The sequence below is a fragment of the Ostrinia nubilalis genome, chromosome 6, assembly GCF_963855985.1.
Source record: "Ostrinia nubilalis chromosome 6, ilOstNubi1.1, whole genome shotgun sequence".
NCBI lineage: Eukaryota > Metazoa > Arthropoda > Insecta > Lepidoptera > Crambidae > Ostrinia > Ostrinia nubilalis.
In genome coordinates, this window is record NC_087093.1 from 17,685,172 (window position 1) to 17,708,027 (window position 22,856).

The 22,856-nt window shown below is 37.0% G+C and overlaps 6 protein-coding genes across 6 annotated transcripts; 3 read left to right on the top strand and 3 right to left on the bottom strand.

Annotated features, from left to right (window-relative positions):
• Positions 1-196: 196 nt before the first annotated feature.
• On the top strand, positions 197-1,154 carry LOC135073006 (large ribosomal subunit protein eL42). Its single transcript, XM_063967004.1, has 3 exons — positions 197-286; positions 430-603; positions 992-1,154. The coding sequence occupies exons 1-3, from the start codon at positions 284-286 to the stop codon at positions 1,127-1,129; spliced, it is 315 nt and encodes a 104-aa protein (XP_063823074.1). The 5' UTR covers positions 197-283; the 3' UTR covers positions 1,130-1,154.
• Positions 1,155-1,560: 406 nt separating this feature from the next.
• Positions 1,561-2,354, bottom strand: LOC135073007 (WASH complex subunit 3). The gene is made up of 3 exons (XM_063967005.1): positions 2,165-2,354; positions 1,903-2,067; positions 1,561-1,819 (listed from the first exon to the last, which is right to left on the bottom strand). Exons 1-3 carry the CDS (start codon positions 2,213-2,215, stop codon positions 1,571-1,573), a joined length of 465 nt encoding a protein of 154 aa, XP_063823075.1. The 5' UTR covers positions 2,216-2,354; the 3' UTR covers positions 1,561-1,570.
• A 316-nt stretch (positions 2,355-2,670) lies between these two features.
• LOC135073008 (pre-mRNA-splicing factor SPF27) lies at positions 2,671-5,021 on the top strand. The gene is made up of 5 exons (XM_063967006.1): positions 2,671-2,862; positions 2,941-3,104; positions 3,401-3,613; positions 4,178-4,331; positions 4,840-5,021. Exons 1-5 carry the CDS (start codon positions 2,788-2,790, stop codon positions 4,969-4,971), a joined length of 738 nt encoding a protein of 245 aa, XP_063823076.1. The 5' UTR covers positions 2,671-2,787; the 3' UTR covers positions 4,972-5,021.
• Positions 5,022-5,381: 360 nt separating this feature from the next.
• On the top strand, positions 5,382-7,599 carry LOC135073009 (ubiquitin thioesterase otubain-like). Its single transcript, XM_063967007.1, has 5 exons — positions 5,382-5,519; positions 5,620-5,919; positions 6,212-6,433; positions 6,754-6,864; positions 7,471-7,599. The coding sequence occupies exons 1-5, from the start codon at positions 5,412-5,414 to the stop codon at positions 7,555-7,557; spliced, it is 828 nt and encodes a 275-aa protein (XP_063823077.1). The 5' UTR covers positions 5,382-5,411; the 3' UTR covers positions 7,558-7,599.
• Positions 7,600-8,334: 735 nt separating this feature from the next.
• On the bottom strand, positions 8,335-12,562 carry LOC135072732 (putative E3 ubiquitin-protein ligase UBR7). The gene is made up of 2 exons (XM_063966760.1): positions 12,240-12,562; positions 8,335-10,396 (listed from the first exon to the last, which is right to left on the bottom strand). Exons 1-2 carry the CDS (start codon positions 12,396-12,398, stop codon positions 8,477-8,479), a joined length of 2,079 nt encoding a protein of 692 aa, XP_063822830.1. The 5' UTR covers positions 12,399-12,562; the 3' UTR covers positions 8,335-8,476.
• Positions 12,563-15,270: 2,708 nt separating this feature from the next.
• Positions 15,271-16,146, bottom strand: LOC135072734 (radial spoke head protein 9 homolog). Its single transcript, XM_063966762.1, has one exon. It carries the CDS (start codon positions 16,097-16,099, stop codon positions 15,284-15,286), a length of 816 nt encoding a protein of 271 aa, XP_063822832.1. The 5' UTR covers positions 16,100-16,146; the 3' UTR covers positions 15,271-15,283.
• Positions 16,147-22,856: the final 6,710 nt, after the last annotated feature.

Sequence of the window (22,856 nt, forward strand, 5' to 3'; positions counted from 1 at the left end):
AGGCAGGTGGGGCGGGGGTGGGGCAAATAAAATATTTTCAACCATCTTTCAGCAACGGATTATAAACATTAAAAAAATAGTGCAAGTTAGACAAATGAAATGGTCGAACTCACAAGAAATACTATTCTTAATCATAATAAGAAACAAAATTTTTCTACTACCTACTAATATAACTTGAAAAGTGGCAACATTTAAAGTGTCACTGTCAGTAGTTTTTAATCTGCTGTCTCTTTCTCTCTCGCCTTTTTGACGTTCTTTCAGATCGTGTTGAGCAAAAATCAAAATGGTTTGTGTTTTTTCCGTAAAAATATCCATGTTAATCATGAATTGTGTTGATTTAATTCGAATCAAAACCAAAAATATATGTTCAGTGTTTATTCAAGTGCCTCTTGGAAAAGATATTTTAGTTAAACCCGTTACCAATTTCAGGTGAACGTACCAAAACAGCGCAGGACCTACTGCAAAAAGTGCAAATGCCACAAGACCCACAAGGTGTCCCAGTACAAAAAGTCAAAGGAAAGGCATGCTGCCCAGGGTAGAAGGCGTTATGACCGCAAACAACAGGGTTATGGTGGTCAGTCCAAGCCTATCTTCAAGAAGAAGGTAAACATCTAACATAACCTTTAACAACCGGTAGTATTATTGATTCTCTTGCTCAGACAAATCCTTCTTCTAATTGAAAAGATGAAATAGCTACAGTATTATTGTTACCCAAAAAAAACTGTTCATCAGACAGGCTATTCAAGACTATAATAACTCAGTTGCTCAATAATATCCGACTGATTGTAATTAAATGTTAAATGAACCTGTTTCTGACATAGAAACTTCTTTCTGAACAGGAACTTATTGTACACAGTAATTCAGTGTTCACTACAATCATGCCAGGTTGATGATCTTAGAAATAGTCTCATTAGTAATATGCAGTAGGCATCTTAATTTGTAAATAGTGTAAAACTGGAAGAAAATTAATTCAGTATCCCAATTGTTTTAGGCGAAAACTACCAAGAAAATTGTGCTGCGTCTTGAGTGTGCCGACTGCAAGGTGCGATCACAGGTTGCGCTGAAGCGATGCAAGCACTTCGAGCTGGGTGGAGACAAGAAGAGGAAGGGACAGATGATCCAGTTCTAGGCTGGCTAATAAATAAGTTCAACTATTTGCTGGTTTCATTTTACATCTATTAGTTTTAAATTGCACAAATGGGTAGTAAATAGCTAAATGCTTTTGACCATAGATAGGATGTGTTAGTGATTTTCTAGAATTTGCATTTTAATGGCAGAGATGTTGAAATATTCTTGATGTGTTACCCAAGTGCTTATCTACCTATTTAGAAATAGTTTTTAATTTTGCTCTAATACAAAATTGAGTCCCATTGAAGAGAGGACAACTAACTTTTTGTAGTTATCTCTTCTCATGGCCTAGGTTAGGTAATAGGCTATTGAACTATTAGTAATACCACAGGTTCTAAAAATTCTAGTGCTCATTTTTTTAGGGTTTATATTGGGTGTTAAAAATCTAGTGCCCAAAATTTTGAATAGGTGTTTTGTAAGAAAACAAACAACTTGTAAATATTCATTTATTTATAATCTGCTCAAAAATATCAGGGTCTAACCCTTCCATGGATACTTTCAGCTTCACAGCCTGCAAAGGCACACCGACCTGGACCATCTTTATAAACCTGTCGTATTCGGGCCTAGTCTGTGGTGGGCTCTGTTCAGTCTCTTGAGTTTCTGGTGAAGGCTCTGGTTTGGAATCTGAAGAAGAGTCTTCTGGTGGTTTTTCAACCTCCTTTACACTGTTAACTTCGGGTATTGAGGATAACTGCAAAGTTAAAGAAAATAAAATTGACTTGTTTTACTTACAGTTATGTGGAAAATATGTTCACAATAAAAACAATAACTTACTCTTGCTTCTAACAGCACCATAGCTGCTTCAACTTTCTCCAATTTCCTTTCAAAATGCATTAGTTTTTGTTCGCAGTTTTTCATAAAATTATTTAGGAACTGGACTGTAGTGATAGCAAAATGGTTTACAAAAGCTAATGTTCTTTTCTGTTGAAGTGCGGCGACCTACAATTTAAATAAGTAGATAATTGAATATGATTTATATGGGTTGGGTAGAGTTTAGATGGCTATAAATTAAAACGTTAAATATATTGAAAAATACCTTTGATAGATCCAACTTGGTCAAGTCTTTTTGTATCATAGTTTCTTGCATATTGATACACTGGAGGCAGTTCTCTTTTAAAGAAAAAAAACAGTATTTTTTAATTTTATGTCTAGATACCTATTTTAATAAAAAAATATTATACAAAACTTTGTTTTGTTGGAGAAGATAAAAACTCAATAGTTTCCAGTTTCACAACATTGACAAATTTGACAGACAAAAATAAAAATGTCAGAAAGCAGCTGTTCTGCGTTTTGTTCGCAGAACCGTTGAACATTTTTTTTAATGGCTCGCGCGGTTTGCTAATTTGCCAATTATTTTTAACTTTGTTGCTGTATTAAACGAGATTTAAAAAAAACAGAAAACCATAGTGATGATGAAAAAGAATGGGATTTTTTATGGAACCTAGGTGCGTACCTATTACCTAGTATTGTGTATCAGTGATTTATCAGTCGTCCGATTACATCTCTATGAACGATGTCACTGATGTCATTCTGCGAGTCTGTCAATTGTCATTAATGTCAGAATTGTGTCATTGATTGAGTTGTTTGTTGTGTTGTGAACTGTTGTGGTCCGCTAGATTTTAGAAATATTATCCCCAAAAGTTATACAATTCAGTGAAAATGGCTGGAGAAGTGGTTGTTGATGCATTACCGTACATTGACCAAGGATACGATGACCCAGGAGTCCGAGAAGCGGTAAGTGAATAGATAACCTTAAAGCACCATCAAAATTTTCTAGAAACGGCTCAAATAGATGTAATTTTTGACGTTCAGGCTCTCGCTATGGTGGAGGAAGAGTGCAGACGATACAGGCCTACAAAAAATTATTTAGAAAATGCGGGTCCAGAACCAAGTACAGCGTTTGAAACTACTGCCCTTCAGAGGGAAATGGAACGCGTTCAACAGCGCCTGCCCATGGAGCCGCTATCTATGAAGAGGTAACCAAATTATTTGAACCGGGTTGATTCGTAATAAATAATTTTTAGTTGCAAACTGTTCATCAAACTTTTTTCATCCCTGGGAACTTAACAGTCAAATTCAAATTTACTCTTTATTGCACATTAACATAAATCTTGATGTCTTCGTAATTATTATGAGAATATTTATGTAAAATATGTATGTAAACCCCTCTGCCTGTACTTGTGTCTGTCTTGTTGGTTGTCCTAAATAAATAAATAAAATAAAATTTCTAATAAAATTATTGTAGTTTATAATAAACCATTGTAATTTTCAGATATGAGTTACCACCACCGCCCGCTGGACGTTTAGGTGAGCCAGCAGCTTGGGCTGAGTCCGTAGAGAACTCACATGCACAACTCTCACATCAAGCAATCAGAGTGTTAAACTTGGAACTGCAGTTAGGCTATGGGTCAGAAGCATGGAGATCATACCTTAACACTCTGCAAGCTTTGGTCACGAGATCCCAGAATGTTCATACACAACTCAGGTAAGGTTATTGGAACAAAGAAACAGATTTCAGCATTTCGAACCTGATTTTATCTCTTCTGTATTTGGGTCTCATAATAGTAACCAATACTTTTATGAAACTAAATTTATTATAATTTGAAACAACTCAAAATAAGGTTGTTGGTTATCTGTACTAAAATCTTTTACTGTAGTAAAATGTATTCAAACCTTTATTGCTCCAATTTTTCCCATTTTATGTTTCAGTAATTTTAAGGTACACCTCTAAATTCTTATGGTGATTTATTGAAATAATTTAGAACTCAGTACCTATCTCGTTTTGGGGATTAATCTCATCTTAGTCCAAAAAACAAATTCTTTTCTTTATTTTATGCAATATTTCTGTGCAAATACATGTGAAGTGTGCAGCAAAATAAACATTTTGCCTAGTTACAGACCACCGATTTTTCGTCGGCCGATTGTTTAGTCGGGCAGTTGATCAGTATGGGCATGTATGTATGTTACAATCGGGCACAACTATCAGCCAACTAAAAATCGGTGGTCTGCGCCTAGTCTTTACTAATACACTTTCCTTGTTACATTTCAGGAAACAGATAGCAGGCGTGAACTGGGAGCGCAAGCGTTCGCAGACGGCGAGCGGCGCGCGGCTGCGGGCGCTGCGCCGGCGCTGGGCGCACCTCGTGTCCGACAACTACCGCCTCGAGCGCGCGCTCATGCAGCTCGAGATACAGCTGCAAAAGGTACGCTATGACCACTCCAACCGATCTACCGTCCTCGCCGGCGAGGACTCGCGCCGCGGTCCCCTTCGACCCGTCCCTTTTTCTCGCGGTATCGGCACGTGCCGGGCCGCTTCTCTCCCCAAACCTACGTTAGGCTACCGTCCCCCAGCAACGCCCTAGGCCGAGGTCTGAGCCCCACTCGGGGGCGCCCTTAGGCTCGTTGCTTAAATTTTGAGGTTGAGAGCCATCTGCGCTCACCTATTGTCCGGCGAAGCTGAAAAAGCCGCTCACGGCTATCAGCATAGTCCGATGTGAAAGGTGATGAATTTTCTTGCGCTGCTTCTTCTCAACATGGGCCCATTTATTGTCCTGAAGCAGTGGTGGGGTTAAAGTAATACTCAAACAATACATGTAAAAGCGCTTTTTAAAATCCTATTTGAAGATAATAAAATGGTTTTATGACTAAAAAGTCATAAAACTATAATGCATTACAGGCCCTGAAGTTTTAATAATTAATCTTGATTTTCAGGCCCAAGGACAAGCCCCCATTGACGACAATGAACCTGCAGATTTGGAGGCGGTCAAGATGTTACCAGACAAACTCAACTCTGAGTCTGAGAAGGAAGTGCAGAAAAAGATTGAAGATATGTTTGCTGATTAGATTTAAGACATTGTAGAATAAGTTATGAGAATATAATTTATAATAATTAATTTTATTGTTATTTTACTATTTCTCTATCCTTAAACCCGATTACGTGAATAGAGAATAACAGAAAATGCATAGATATACAGTAACATCCAACAGATGTTACTGTATATCTATGCATTTTCTGTCTGTTTTCTGTTTATGATGTTCGAGGCTGCAAAAACATAAACAGACGACGACAACAACTTCCAGCCACATTTGAGGGTTATACGGAAGGAAAATAAAGATTTATTGCACCCTAATGGATGAAAGCTGCACAACCTAGTCTTGAGGACCACAGATATGGATTAGAGTTGAGGACAGTCATAAAAAAAAGTATAAATCAATGCAGAAACTAAACGCATCAGTTTTGGTTCGATTGTCATTTGTCGTCATCTGTCAATTTTTATTTGAAAATGGCGGACGATGCATCAAGCAGTAGCGGCTGTGCCGGTAATTTAGTGGATAACTCAATAAATCAGGATGAATTGATTATGAAACAGCAACGGGAGATAGAAAAAGAGGTAATCTTTGAAATACACTTGGTATCAAAGTCAGCCGAGGGCTGTAATTTTTAGAAAAAATAAAATCATACATGACGTGATGTTTGTGTTTGTTTTTCAGATATCAGAGTCGATACCGCTTGTTGGGGAACTCGAAGCCTTATCATCATTAGAAAAAGAATACAATGAGGACCCCGTGTATCTTCTAAAAGTAAAAGATCTGGCTTCTAAGTATAAGTATATGAGGAGAACGCGGCCTGACGGTAACTGCTTTTTCCGGGCATTTTCGTACGCATACTTAGAGTATCTTCTCACAGATAAGGCCGAGTATGAAAAGTTTTTTGAAATAGCAAAGAACTCCAAAGAAATCCTCCTAGCGTTAGGCTTCTCTCAATTCACAGTGGAAGACTTTTACGAGACAGTAAGTTTATTTTTTAGGTTATGTTTTTTGTTTCACTTGCATGATTTGAATTGCTAATTGAGTTGTGATGGTTATTTTGAGAGAATAAATCTTTGTTTTATTACATTTTTGTTCGTGCAGATGTTCAGCTCTGATAGGACAATGTCAATAGTTGATACATTACAGGATAGCAATGTTGATAATGTATTATTCTGTTGTGTAATATTAATTAGTTAGATATTTAGTTCTTTGAATAAAAGTAATCCTACTATTGTAACTCAATACAAAAACTACATTGGGCTTAATCTTGTAGTTTATGGAAGTTGTCCAACGGGTCGGAGAGCAGGCCGGGGGCTCCCCGGACGGCATGGAGCCGATCCGCGCCGAGCTCCACGACAAGTTCAACAAGCAGGGCTATTCCGACTACATTGTGGTGTACCTGCGCCTCGTCACTTCCGGCCAGCTGCAAACCCAACATGACTTCTACCAGAACTTTATAGAGGGACCCCGGACTGTGACTGAATTTTGTAGGCAGGTGAGAAATTATCTAATATGTTTGGAAATAACCTACTTATTTTGTTTTATGCATTGCTGTATACAAGTTTCTCTTGAATATTTTTGTCCTCCATGATTAGATAGCTATAATTCTTCCCTCATTTTATTAATAACTTAAAAAACTAGGATTTTTATAGAATAGAAATCAATTAAGTGATTGCATACTTACCAGGCTGCTACCAACCGGGCAAAAGGAAAGCATTGGGGGAGGCCTATGTTCAGCAGTGGACGTCCTATGGTTGAGATGATGATGATGATACTTACCAGATGTTTTGATCTACGAATTTTGTTACTTTTCAGGAAGTGGAGCCAATGTACAAGGAGTCGGACCACATCCACATAATAGCCCTCAGCAACGCGCTTAATGTCGGCGTGAGGGTGGAGTACATGGACCGTGGAGACGGCAGCCAGGTAAACCAACAATCCCTATTTATCCTACTTCCTATTCCTATACTTATTATAAATGCGAAAGTTTGTGTGGATGTCTGGATCTTTCTTACTCTTTCACGCAAAAACTACTGAACGGATTTTGATGAAACTTTACAGTATTTTTGTTTTAGCCCAGCAAAAGCTAGTATTTGTTATATTTTTATCACACAAATGATCAGATAATAATATTTATAATGAAAATTGAATAAAGATCATGCCTTCATGATCATTACTAATGATAAGTTACTTTATGTGCTATATCTATGTGCAGCAAATTAATGTTTGCTTACTTGGTTTGCCTATGTAAATGTAGGTAGCAGCATTATATCAGACTCCTGCTCTGAGACAACAGTTTCTTGTAAGAAGTGGTAGGGTTAGTTAGTTACATTGGAATGTGGAAAAATGCTTTATAAAAGCCTCATTGCAGAAATTAAATTACTTTCATGACTGCAGATCCCATACAGGAGTTGCAGCAGTAGTGGGAACATAGGAAGTCTTATAACAGTTGTGTGCGACTGTAGATCTCTATACAGGAGTTGCAGCAGTGGGAACATAGGAAGTCTTGTAACAGTTATTGTCTGTGCGCAGGTGATCGCGCACGTGTTCCCCGAAGGCGCCAAGCCGCTGGTGCAGCTTCTGTACCGGCCCGGCCACTACGACATCCTGTACGCGTGAAGCCTGACCAACGTTACAACTACAATAAACTTATTACCACTCCGCATGAGTTTTATTTGAACATTTAGGCTGTTGCACCATCTTACTTTAACTTTGACAAACGTCAAAAATCTGTCAAACTCCTTACAAAAAACACCGGTTATTGTTAATGTTACGGTTAAAATATGGTGGTGCAACTCAGCTTTACAATTGATTTGAATTTTTGAAATATGGGGTTTAAGTTTTTAAACTAGCTTTTGCCCATCCTAGCTGTTGTTAAATGACCAAGGAAATGTAAATAACAAGGTACTGCTGACATATAGGAGTGACTATGTTGTAGCAAAATACACAATATTCATAATAATTACTTTTTTTTTTTTTTTTTTTTTTTTTTTTTATCCACAACGAGGAAGCTCTTGGCCTGTATCTCACCTGATGGTAAGTGATGATCAGGCCGAAGGTGGAAGCGAGCTTCACCCGGAATCCTCAACCACGGAGGAACTGGCTATCTTACCTCTAACTGCCGGAACACAATAATGCTGTTAACATTGTTGTTATGGCGACAGACTTAGGTAAGATGGTGGTAGCTAGCCAGGCGGACTTAGAACAAGCCCTACCACCAACCAAACCGAACAGAAAAATCTGCCCCCACTGGGAATCGAACCCGGGACCTCTGCGTCTGAAGCAGGTGGTCTTACCACTAGACCACAGAGGCGGTTAAACTTAATTACATTGATCTGCATAATAAGAATCTATCTCATGCAGATCAATGTGAAACTGAACAAATAAAATCCATAATAAGGTACCAAAGAATATATTTAGTCAGTGTTAAACGTCATGAACTTCTATGAGAAGGTCTACATACATTAAAATTCAACACTAAGCAAAGGAATGCAATAATCAACTGAATAATAAAAAAAGTAGTTCTTAAACTAAAATCTCATCTGCAGAAGTAGACGCCGTCGGGCTCGCGCTTCGGCTTCATGCCCGCAAAGAAAGCCTTGATGTCCTCTTCTTTCACTACTTCCTTTCGGTCTTTGAAACTCTTCAGGAAGTCCAACAGTTTGTCCCTCATTTTATTGTATTCAGTCAAAGCATTTATTTGCTGGATTCTGTCCAAAGATGATAAGGCTTCTAGACCTCTCTCATACTGTGATGAGGCAGACCCATCAGTCCTCTGTTTGCCTAATGCTTCATACTCTGTCACAGTATCTTCCAGATCAGTCAGGAACATGACCGAAAGATCTTTGTACATTGAGATGCACTCGCCGCAAGTGCAAAGCTTTTGGCGGAAATTCGATGGCCAGAATGTGGCACCTTTGAATATTCGTTTCACTCCCTTTGGTCTCAGACAGCTGCTCTCTTCTTCTAATTTAGGTTTCTTTATAGCTACCTCTTCAGATTCTTCTGTTGAGTACTTTCTTTTACTGTCCTTTGTAGTGTCTGTTGTGCCATCAATTTCATTGCTTACCTCATCAGTAAGTCGAGAAACATCATTTTCCGTAGTACCATTTTGAATATTATCAGTTGTTTCTGACTTTAAGTCATTATTGGTGGTAGTATTGGCATCCTTTTCTTCATTCATGTCTACATCACTGGTTTTAATCTCAGCATTGTCTTCTTTGCTTGCTTCTTCTACATTCAATTCAGATTCTACTTTATCTGGTGTTGCATCAGTAGTAATACTGTCTTCATTCTTAGATTCAGTCTTATTTTCATCATTTTTAGTGCTATCATTTAATGGAGTTTGCTCATCAAACTTATCTGTTTGTTCTACATTACCAAGTTCACTTTCAAGTTTCTCTATGCTTTCTATGATAGAATTTTCATTACTTTCTCTTTTTTCTTCAGAATCCTGTGCTAAATTTGTTTCCAATTTTTCTTCTGCCTGAGGTGCTTCTTCCATGTTTTCTTCATTCTTTGTTTCATCATCCTTTTCAGGAATGTCATTAGTAATACTATCAATGTTTGGTTCATTGTTTTCTGATGCATTAGGAGCAGTCTCTGCTATATCATCATTTTCAGATTGCTTTTGTTCTTGTGGTTCATATTGCTTTTCATTAGACTCTTCTTTATTATCTTTTTCTGTGTCTTCCTTAATACTATTGGCTGCATCAGGCACTGGCATATCCATTTTATTTTCATCATTTCCATCCAAAGCTGTAGATTCTTTACTATCTTCAGCCTCTTTACTTTCACTATCTGTGGTGGACTCGACAATATTTTTATCTTTTTCTGTCATCTCAATATCATTCACTGTATTATTTTCCTTTTCATTAGAAAACTCAGTAGATTCTAGTGCTCCATTAATTTTTGGTATATTATTTTCAGCAGACTCGTCAGCTGTAGGTGCTTCAGATTTACTGACTGATGTTATGTCTACTTCTGCAGTTTCGTTATTAACTGCTATGTCACTGTAATCATGCAAAAATTCATTTTTCTCCATACAATCCTTGCAAATCATTTCAGCATATTGCTCGGAAGGAAGAGTTGCTTCCAGATGAGCTGCATGGAGCCAATCTTCGCAGATGATGCATTGTATCATTTCATCTTCAAAAGCAGCCTCAGGATCAGGGTATGGCCTGTGACAGGTGCAATAGAGACCACTGAAGTTCTGATTGTAGCAGTTATCTTCATTTAGATCCAGCTTGTTTGTTGTGTATTGACAGGGATGACCATTGAATTTTGGGTTGCCACAATCACAGCGGAAATTACGTTTTGTATACAATTCAATAAGTTCATGGTTTTCATGGCAGTTGAGGCTGCATGCGAGGCAGACACCGGCTCGCTTTGTTGGGTCAGTTTTGGCATCAGAGCAGCAGGTGAGGCAGGCATACAGAGCTTGTCTTTTAATGTAACCCTGAAACAAGTAAATAGATTTATGACAAACAAATAGCTTAAAACAATGCAATTACCAGAGACTGTTAAGATTTAACCTCGTAAGTCCTGTGTTTTTTCAACAGCAGTATTCATATCTGCCGGATGTACTATACCAAGTACAAACTAAGAAATGTGCTTCAGACCGAGATAAAGTATTGACGGTTTTACATAGTTTTTTAAGCGTTACCTTATGTTTTGTATTTTTTACTGTAAGTTTAGCATCTTTAGCACCTGTTTTAAAAGAAAAATATTGAAAATAGTTTGTACTCCTGTAAGTACGTTAGGCTTTTTATACAGTGTAAAAAAATAATCTTATTAAGATAGTTTTATTTAAATATTTAAAATAAATCATATTTTTCTTCTAAACGTCACTTAAGTAAGCAATAATTATAAAATTCAGTCTTTAAGACAAAATTATTTGGCTTTAGCGTTTTATATGGAGAATTTCACCAAAATTAATTTTTCCATACTAATTTTTTGTGATTTTTTATAAAAGCATAAATTTAAATTTTATGAAATTTTGTAGATAGATTGAAACAACATTAAGCTATAAAAAAAATTAAGACATTTAAAAAAAATTGGTATCTGTATAAAAATATATTTATTTTTGTTTAATGGAAACGGACGACAATTAGGACGAGCTGTCTTTGAAGATTAAATTCTAATTTAAAAAATTAAATTAAGTTTAACATTTTATACGCAAAAGTAAGCCCTTGAAGTCAAATTTCAAATAAAAAAAGAATGATGGACATAGCTATACTATGAAAGAAATTACATAGTAATGAACATTGAAGAAAAAAAAATCGCTAATTTCATACCTAATACAACTTTCATACAATTATTTGTGTAACCAACGCCTAACGTACTATATCAAGTACAAATTATTTTGACCGTTCATGAACCTCCTAAAATACTAAGTTTCTTTTTAAATTTTGTTTAATTTATAGAAACTATAATTTATATTTACTGATACATTTAAAAAACAAGACAAAAAACAAAAGATTACTTTGATATAAACAGATAAACTATCCTCGTGCCGGCCGGCAATCCGACCGCGTGACCATTTTGCGAAAAAAATACACTGACACTGACAGTTGACGTTACCTGTCTACCGTGGCAGAATTGACCATAGAGTATTGAATGAGTATGGTCGTATCATTTTTGCCATTGTAAAAAAACTACCCGGTAAATGGGGAAAGAAAAATTTGTACTTGGGTAAGTACATTAGGCAGTTACTCTTGCTATGTAGTTTAAATGTCAGGTCTGAACTACTATGCTTAGTTTGTACTTGTACAAGTACGCGGGGACTTACGAGGTTAACTTTCCAATAGTGTCCATTAACTTAAATTTTTGTAAGACCTCATCCCCTAATCTTTCTTTTAATTTTAAGCTTTTGAAAGTCATGCAAAAGTTTTAAAGTAATTTTGTATAATATTTCATTTAGTAAATATTAAAAATTCTGTTTCTTTCAATTAGTTATTTGCTATTGACATAGCCAAATCAATACATTATAAAATCTTACAGTATTTAATGGAGATAATTGATATTTGAGACAATTTTTAAGGAGATCCATTGTACAACGTAATAGGATGATAACCCCAAAATACGTACGTAATTTTGCAAAGAAAATCAACGTTGACTCAGTTTCATAGACGGCATTTTAGAAGGAAATGATCGGGAAACATGTAGGAGATAAAATAACTTCAAAATGATTGCATTTAGTATATTTTTTTCGACATTAATGCAAATTATCCAATACTACGTTTCGCCAGCCATTTTGGACAAGATTCTGTTACGAAAGATAAAGTAATTGCTTGAAATACCTTAAGGAAAGTGCAATTTTTTTCGTCCGATGCTCCGAGGACCGCGTTAGCGTCTTCTTCGAACTCTTGCTGTTCCTGAAGAACGTCCATCATCGTCACAACTTTTTCACCATCACACTCTGCCATGTCGGCGTCCTCTGTTACGCCGTTTGACGACATGTTAATACTTTCAGTAGTAAAAATATTGTGATAAAAGGCTAATCTTTAAACAAAGAATGAATGAATTTACAGGCTTTATGGACAAAAGCCGGTTACAAATGGGCGCGATTTTCGCTTCGCGACCATCCCACAAAAACGAAACGACAGCTGTGAAGAAGAGAGACAAGAAATGCAAGTTAGAGTGAAAAAGCGATATGTGATCATTGATAATACAAGTTTCTATAGATAGAGCACTTTTGACTTGTTGTACAAATTTAAAAGGTTGCAATGGAATTAAAAAAAAAAAAATGGAATTATTGTGACTAGGTATTTGCAAAAAAATATTGTTCGGCTTGTAGCGAAATATCATCGTGTGGTTTGCAACACTGCTTTCGATATCCAACAAGAAAAACTCTCGGGAAACCGCGGGAAACGAGCGTGTCGGGCTGCGGGCACGTTTTTAGGGTACCGTAGCCAAATGGCAAAAAACGGAACCCTTATAAATTCGTCATGTCTGTCTGTCTGTCCGTCCCTCCGTATGTCACTCAGCCACTTTTTTCCGAAACTATAAGAGCTATACTGTTGAAAACCCATACGTATAGGTCTTCAAAAACGATATTGAGGTTTCTATAATTTTTTTCTAAACTGAATAGTTTACGTGAGAGACGCTTCCAAAGTGGTAAAATGTGTGTGCCCTCTGTAACATCTAAAATAAGGTACCTTGGCTGTATCAAGCAACCCCCGCTCAAACTCCAATTAGTGATTCTACTAAAAATAATACAAACCCTGTAATTGCTTCTGCTGTACCGACCTCAACTCACACTCCTATTTGATCGCCAAATGTATAAAAATACTGATTCTGCACCATTATGGTAGTCCATGTACAAAAGACTTACCTAACTCATCAGAAGATACTGATTCTGCACCTTAAGGTAGTCCATGTACAAAAGACTTAACTCACCAGAAGTTGCTGGCTGGTGGATAGACGACGCGCTACATCAACATTCGCGCTACCTACTTAGCAAGTTAAGCAAGCATGTTCAGTGTGCATTTCTATTGTTTTGAAAATTAATTATAGTGTTTGAATTTGATTTTGCATTGCTTTTTTTTATTTTTTTTTCTCACTATTTCATAACGGGATGTATAATGGGTATGCCTTTGCCTTCTCATGTAAACGGAACGGAAAAACTATGACAAAAAACTTGCTTCAGGCTACCTTCAGAAAAATAATTTCTTGATCGGTGAAAATGGAGGAGCGCATACGCAACTACAACTACATTGGTTTTCAAATTACGATAGTCTTATAACGCGTAATCGCTAACCGCTGCGGTAGATCTAGACGGTTTTAATTGTATTTAGGTAACACGAGAAACGAAGAATAGAGCAATGGTGCAAGGTAAGTAACTAGACTTATGGAATTTTAAAATAACTGATCTCATTCCTTTCATGTTGCGTGCACTGGAATTTTCGATTAAGTCCAATTATTTTGTTGCAGATTTCAACCAAGCAGTTGATGGTGCGTTAGTGACTTGCAATGGCTGATTGGCGACATTAACAAGGTATACTTAATTTAATATGTAGTGGAAATCGTCCTACCTACTTACTTATTTTTGTCTTCTTTGCGTTGCTTTTGTATACCTAATGTGTGTGTATGTTGAGGTTAACTTTTGAAAATAAGCTTGGGGTCAACATTTATTGATTGAAACTAAAATATTCACGTTAGAAAAATAAATTTACAGTAGGAAAGGGACGTCTAATCCAAAATTTTAAGTGATCTAATTCCTTTCAGGTTATATGCTATGGCTTCTTGACTGAGTCTAATTATTTTGTTGCAGCTTGAAAGCTGCACCATCAACAGCTTGGTTTCAATCTTGATGGTGCGTTGGTGGTGACCATGGCTGATCTTGGCTGATTGGCGAGAATAACAAGGTAAGTACCTACAAATTGTCCTGCTTACTTCTTTGTGTCTACTTTGCGTTGCTTTTATATTGTAGAATCTGTGTGTGTTATGCTTGAATTTAGCAGCTTTTGTGAAGAAGCTTGAGTAGCTTCGTATAACGAAACATTTGTTGAATCTAATATACCTATTAGCGTTAGGAAAGGGACATCCACATTCTTAACTGATCTAATTACTTGCACGTTGCATTATATTGGAGCTTTCAACCAAAGTTGTTGATAATGTGTTGGTGACAATGGCTGATTGGTGAGAGTAAAAAGGTAAGCCAATAATCCCCACTTCTTTAAATCTACAGTAGGAAAGGAACTTCCAAATTTTTAACCGATCTAATTTCTTTCATGTTACATACATGCTATAGCTTCTTCTTGTCTAATTCTAATTAATTTGTTGCAGATTTCAACGAAGCTGTTGATGGTGCGTTGGTGACGTGGCTGATTGGCGAGAAATACAAGGTAAGTACTTAATTATTTTCGTCTTTTTTGTGTTGCTTTTGTATAAATCTGTGTGTTGTGGTTAAGCTTAGATTTAGCAGCTTTTGAAAATGAGCTTGAGGCCTATTTTCGTATAACGAAACATTTTTTGAAACTAAAATATTCACGTTTGAATAATAAATCTACAGTAAGAAAGGAAGTTCCAAACCAATGTTTGTTTAATCCTTTCACGTTGCATGCATTGTATATTCTCGACTAAGTCTAATTATTTTGTTGCAGACTTCACCAAGTTGATGGTGCGTTGGTGACTGGCTGATTGGCGAGATTATCAAGGTAAGTGCCAATTATTGTCCTGCTTAGTTACTTCTGTTTGTCGTCTTTGCGTTGCTTTTATATAATGTGTGTGTGTTGTGGTTATGCTTGGATTTAGCAGCTTTTGAAAAAAGTTTGAGGCCTATTTTAGAATAACGAAACATTTATTAAAACTAAAATATTCACGTTAGAATAGAATAATAAATCTATAGTAGGAAAGGGACGTCCAAATTTTTTCTGCCATTACCAACGTACAGAAAGCCACCGTCTGGGCTCTTAACTTTGTGAAAGTACGTCATTCCTGGCCAGTACAGGCTGCGCAGGTAGGCCACACTTCCCGATTTCTCCAGGGACAGGCTCCAGCACCCGCTAGGGATGTCTTGGTCGATAGAGTCAAGGAAATCCATGCTGTAGTTGTAGTCTTGCCTCGTCAGAAGGTTGGTATTCCAACGCTGCTGTGGCTGTCTGATGTGCAAGTACGACTTCAATTGTTTGGCCTCGGCTCCTGTGAGGCCATAGAAGTTAGGGTTGATGATCACTTGGCCGTCGGGCTGCTTGATGAGCTGCCCCCGCGCGCATATCTCGGCCTCGTCACAAATGTTGCTGATGGTGGCAGCGATGCGGCTCTCCTCCTTCATTAAGCGGCATCTTTCTGGATGATTCTCCTCCAGAGATTCGTCGAGTACCTTGATTTTGAGGGAAGGGTCGCCGCGTAAGGGGAAAGTTGTTAGAAGGGACAAGATCTTGTACTTCTTCTTAGGCTTAGGGAGGAGGCCCCAGAACTTAAAGTCAGTGGTGTAGAAGTACTTGCGGTCGGCGAGGGCGTCGTTATTGATGCCGACGGCGATGTGGTAGTCGGCGTCTACCGCATACAACTGCCCCCAGTACTGGATGTGGCTGAAGTGGTTCTCAACTTGGAGCAGGGTCAAAGAGTTCTGGAGCAGCGATATCAGCTCGCTGGTCAGCATCATGCCGTTTACGTTCACGTACTCTCTGTATTCCCACAATTTGTGCACATTCATTATTAGGAAGAAAATTACGTAATCTTTTTTCAGTAAAATAAACACGGTTGTTTTCAAAATTGACAAGTGACAATTTACTTTTATTGAGGTCCTTGCATTTCAAACGTGCAAAGAGATATTTTATAATCATTAATTTTGTCTATGTAGGTATGTATTATCAATTAATTATTATTTTAATTATAAAGGCACTGGGCCTCTATCAGAAGGAACTCTAGGGGTGGAATCTCCATTGGCGTGGGTTAACGGGCAAGGAGATAATATCTTGGATGGTTGACAATCACTTTTCCTACAATTTAACGTTCCACCAAACTCAACACGCTTTTCAAAGATAACCTCGCAGCCGCCTGCTCACACTTGACATGACACAACTGATTGACAGTTATCTTTTTCTGCGCATCAGTCGGGTGTTACGTTTAGGAATCACAAACCTTCCGCTCTACAGATTTACAGATAACATAATATTAAGATTGGTACTATTAATCATCAATAATAATTTGCAGCATCTGTGTCCGGCGCCGACAAATAAATATCCTTACACACAATATCTTTACCAAATTTCATCAAAAATAAGGCGTGAAAGCGTAACATACAGACAGTGCAGGTATTACTTTCGCATTTTTAATATCATTATACCCGCAAAAAATCAAAATTGTGTAGATTTTACGAGACGTATTCATGATTTACAGGCAACCAATTTGCCCAAGGATATTCCTCATGTGCAAAAAATCCGCAGGGGCTCTCGGTAAACGGAGCTTCGGTCTCGTGTGACAATTACCGACATCAAATATTTGCTGGCCCTCTGTCGGTCGTAATTCGTAACTTGACCGCTGACATATCCAGCGTAAGTTGACCTCTACTATCTAAGGCTTCATACGACGCTTTGGCTTGGGCTACGCTGGTTATTTCGCCTACAACTAGACACGCAATTTGCTTATTTTCCCAGATTACGACTGATCGGGTTGCTTGTTTGCAGACTCGTGGGTGATATTTGGAAGAAAATATTGCGGGTTCAGATGTGTAAAAATAGGGTATCGGATGCCTAGGTGTGGTGAGCGAATGAGGGTATTTTATGGGCCATTATTGACGTACTGGATGAGACGAACGAAGGAATAAGTACCTACATACGAAGGACTAACATTTTGTTGTCTGTATTTTTTTTTTGTATATTTTTATTGAAAATTAATAAGTAGGCAAAGTTACTAACTTTCTAACTTTAAGTTAGACCAAGTTTTAGAAAAATCTTTATTGAAATGTTCTTACTACTCGACACAAGATGTCGCTTGACAAAAAAGCACACTTACTATTTTGTTTTTTTTTTTAATTGCGCCCTATTTGATTATTAAATAAGTTATAAAATTTTACACATAATATAAATTTTAAAATTGTGTATTTACACGTTGTATTTTTAATAAAATTTAGACTTAAATTCAGTAGTTTGATCAAGCCGCTCACCGCTAGATGGCGTTAGCTGTTCCAAAATTACACAAATTGCAATAATCATCATCAGTATGCTATTCTTTTTATGTAAAATCTCAATTAAAATTAATTAGATTGTATTAAGCAATGTTTCTTTATATTTGTGGTTGCAGTTAATAACCCGTTAGACCAATTACAATATGTCTCTTAGAGTCGTTTTAAAATTTTAGTTTGCAGTAGATTTACAGCATTTCATTTCATCTAACATTTAAGCAACACATCATTACATTTATTTGCTTTTTCTTATTTTTTATCATCATACCTACTTTATTTATATTATTCTTTATGTAGCCAACATTGATTTTGCCCACACACCAATAGACACGCACGAATGTTTTATAATCGCGATTATATGCAAATCTATTGAGTTTTTATCATATTTTGAGGGTAGGTGCGTGATTCTAAACAATGAAGTGTGTGATCGAGTGTCGGCGATCTATAGACAAAACATGTCCGTTAGACAAAGCGCGAACACGTGCGACAATTAGCCACTTGTCTTTAATGCAGGGGTGTGTAACTATCGGCTTTAGATTAGAATAAAAATATACTCTTTTAATTTAAAAAGATATGAAAGTTCTCAAAGTAAAGAAACTTAGTTTTTCTTTGTTTCATAGTGGTCTTGCGCTGCTTTTTCTCAGCACTGGCCCATTTATTATCCCGAAGCAGTGGTAGGGTTACTTAATACTGTGTAAAAGTTTTTTAAAAGCCTACTTGCAAAAATAAAGTGAGTTTTATGAGTTTTTATGAGTTATTAGCACACCGGTTCACTTATTTGTAAAAACGGAATTCGAATCCGCGACCTCGTACTTTACTTACTTTGGACACCGTCTATGCTTTTTGGTGGGTACATACGAAATCCTCTAATAGAATTAATTTCTTTATGCCATGAAACTAGCAATGTGTACTGAAATATCCAGGTGGTGATCGGCTGGTATGGGGAAATTCGGGAATAAAATAATACCTACCTTGTTATGGGAACTTACGTGAATTTATAGTCTTAAATTTTGGTTAAAAACTATATTTTCTAAAAGCCATTAAAATTCATTCATATGATTGACACAAGAGCTTTTTAAAAACAATTATTAAGCTACTGTTGCCAACGTATTCTTCGAAAATGTTGTTAACCCCTAAGTGCGCGACGGAGCGCGATTCGGCACGCGCTGGGGAGGCACACGTCAAACCTCTCGTCCTCCCTCCAGGTACGAGAGGCGGATGACGAACCGTCCAGATTGCACCGATAAGGATTTCACTCTGATTGAGAGGGTAATGATGCAAGTAAGGGGAAAGGTTAAGACGACTCGTTTCGTTGAGAGCTCTCATCTGTATTAGGCACCGTTTTGAAATCTTTCTTTTTCAAGTTAAACCAATTACAGATTCTGATCTTGTTCTTCATATCCAAGAGTTAGTGATATTCAAGTAAACACTTCGTTCTGAGAAATAGCTACGATTCCTTCTTAGATCAATTGCCGGCATAAGGGATTATGTTGGTATCACAGATACATGCAAAATATCATACTTATCTGTATGGCAATTGTGTCCTTCAATTTATGGTAGAGATGACAAGAAGTTTAATTATTATAAAGATACCTATCTAATCATCAGATTACATTACAAATCTGTCATAGTAAGGTAGGAGGTACCTAAAGTAAGCAAATTTTCTCATTATCATAAGCATTGTGAAAATCTTTCAATAGGATCATCATCAACAGGACATCTCAGTTACTGAATTCTTTGAACTTTTTGCAATAAATTTCGCCTTTTGTTGGATGTTTGTCCCTTTCCATGCATTTCAATCAAAATTCGCACCCAATATTGACTGAGCACTGAGCACAATGATATTGCGTTCAATCTTTTGTTTAGACTTCAAACTATTATTTGACGACAAATGAAAGCAATTCCCAACAAACCGCTGATTCGTGTCCACCGGCCGTAAGGGATGACTTTGAAACTGCGCAGGAGTCGAGTGAGCAACCACAATGCGCGCACTGGAAGACAATGCCGCGTTCGTTTAGCCCGCCTCGGGCGCACCCCACCACACCCCATGAGATCTTTTTAGTTCCAACCCTCTAATTGTTTTTGAAAGTCGGACCTCGAGGCGAAACGATATCAGAGAAAACAGATTTGATAATGTTTTCTTTGCTATAATGCTGGGATTATCGACTGTGAAAATATCTAACAATAGATCTACCCTTTTGATTCTCATAATAGCTACGTTGTTAACGATTTCGCGCATATTAAAGTTAGGTTTGTAACTGTTTTGCATTGTTTAATATTTTGATAAAACTAAAAATATTATCAGAAGAGACCCCTTCTAATGCTTGACTAACCAAGGGTTTCTATTTGAAGGCAAACATTGTAACTAATCCTTGTAACGATAACGTTACAATGCAGGTAGCTTTTAAAACTACTTTGTAATGGTTTTTAATTGAGTTTTATGCAACGCTGGTGTAATTGAATGAAAAGCAAAGTTTTAATGAATTCCAAAAACAATAAGACAGATTTCTAATTGCAACACGAACGAACAATTGATTTACATGTTCCGTTAACAATCAAACTTTTTGAATCGCGTTTCGAAAGTCATTGTCGAATCAAGAAACTATTCCCACAAGGGAATTGCAATATTCGAGTGTTTCCCACAATTAAGATGAATAAAAATTAGCGAAGTGAGTGGGCATCGGTACAAAGGATCGCGCCAAATCGCGAGGAAACGCGACAAACAAGGGGAGGGCGAGCGCTGTTTGCGCCAAACATCGCGCTTTATCCCTGCTCGCTCGCTCAGCTCACTGGCCGGTCTAATTGCTCGCTCTTTGTGCTTCAATCGCTCTCGTCAACGGAATCGGCGATCAGTAATGAGCCTGAGAAACGCCCAATCTTCGAGTTCTGACTGATTGATATTCACTTGTAAGTTAATCCACTTTGTTTGGCTTGGTATTTCTGCTAAAGTAGGTATTTCGCGCTGTCAAAATCTGCGCGCGCAATACTTCGCCGAAGACAGCGCGCCAAAGAGCTCTCGCGGCTACACAGTATAGAAATACGCAGTTGGTTAGGTTAGGTTGACTTCCTTCCGTTCAAGCGTCACACTCACAGCACTTTCTAATACAAATCATATCCAAGTGATACAAATTAAAACAACTTTCTAAATTTTTGGGAATATATTTTAGAATCGAATAAACATAGAATATAACTGCCAAAGTAAACACGGTTCAAAGAGGCGTGGCGTCACCCGACCTTCCGGAAGTTCCGCGCCGGCTAAAAGAATTTCAAGATTACGTCATCCGACCTATCGGTAGATCCTCGCGAGCTTGAGCGATTGGAAAAACATTTTATGATCAGTTACTCGTAGTAACGATTATTTAGAGCTTGGATAATAAATTATAGTTGTTGCAATTCACAAAGCTTTGCATGTGGTTAATTACATTAATCAGTACACGCATCAATTTTGTTCAGTCTCTTTGTTTATTAATAAATAAAAATATCATACTAAAATTGCATACATATTTGTTTGTATTGGTCTGGGTGTTTTCTTTCCATAATTTATGTATAACGTATGTACGGGGCTCTGTATCGAAAATCACTATGAGCAATAAGCATCACACACGGTTACCTGGAGTGCATTACCGCTGCAAAAAGCTTGCCATCTTAAATGAACGGTATAATATCGAGGTTTCGTCAGTACAGTTGCGAACAAAGGTGTTTGTGTAGTGTAGTTGAGTTGAGAGGTCAGATTATTGAAATAATAAAACGAACATTTTATTTTTAAATACATTTTAAAAATAATTTACATTACAGATAACAATGAGAGGATGACATTGCAAGGTGGTGCCAGTCCAGTCTTAAATCCGTTGATATATGCTGCATCTGCCATATTTTTGGCTAAAAGATTCTTCTATCTTGCAGTTTAGACTTTTATTACAGACCTCAGACAGTATTTTTGGAAAACTTTTACGCATGGTGGAGGAAGGGACGCTCTAGAGACTCAAGTCTAGAAGGAGTCACATGAACTCCAAGTTTTAAATCCGTTGACATCTGCTGCATCTGCCATCTTTTTGGTTAGAAGATTCTTCCATCTTGCAGCGTAGACCTTTAGCTACAGACCTTAGACAGTATTTTTGTGAAAATTATTACGCATGGTGGAGGAAGGGACGCTCTAGAGACTCAAGTCTACAAGGAGTCATATGAACTCCAGTTTTAAATCCGTTGACATCTGCTGCATCTGCCATCTTTTTGGCTAGAAGATTCTTCTATCTTACATCTGGGGCATTTCACGCGAAGCGGACAGCGAAAATCAAGTCAGGTATTGGATTTTGTTCATATTTGGATTAAATGTACTGCTATATGACCTGAATGGATGTGCATCATTATAATTTTTTTATGAAGCTTAGTTTATTTTTTATGAGCATTCAAAAAATTGGTAAAATTTTAGGAACAGATTTTTCAGAAGCTATTACTGCTATTATTACATTTGATTAAAAATAAACTAACTATTGGACTTTTGAGAATAAATAACTGTGTTTCTTACTATTTACTACAAATTTGAAATTTCTTTTTTGTTCACATAGAAAACCGGAAATAAAGTTTTAAAATCAAATTTTACAAAACTTCGGTATTTTTAAAAATTTTAATTTTTATTTTAAATTATACCTAGTAGTCTATAAATAACGTGTGTAAAGTTGTAGAATGGAGTCTGTATTGGTTTTTGATTTAGACGCAGTACAGTGCGAGCGCGCCGCAGTGAGCGTCATACTGGCTATCGACATTTGGCTACTGTATAAAAATTATTTGTTCGAAAATAACTGAAACGTTAATATTGTTACATGCATACTCTTAAACAATTATAATTTTGACTCGGCGAACTTTGTACCGCCTAAAACAATGATTGTTGGCATTGAGATGGTATTACGTCGCAGACCACCCACAACTTATTGGATAATACTCTTAAAACATTACCCTTCTTTTTGGGTAGTCAGGATATGTTAGTCGAGGGTGCCAGCTATCTCCATGCCAAATTTCATTAAAATCTGTTCAGCCGTTCTTTGTTTTATACATAAAACAAAGTCGTGTTAGTTACACGATTTATAAGTCAAGAACGGCTGGACAGATTTTGATGAAATTTGATATGGAGGTAGCTAACCAACTACCTAAAAAAGAAGAATAATGTTTTTAGTGTATTATTCAATAAGATGTGGGTAGTCCGCGACGTAATACGCACCATCTCAATGCCAACAATCATTGTCTGTTACACGGTACGAAGTTCGCCGAGTCAAAATTATAATTGTTTAAG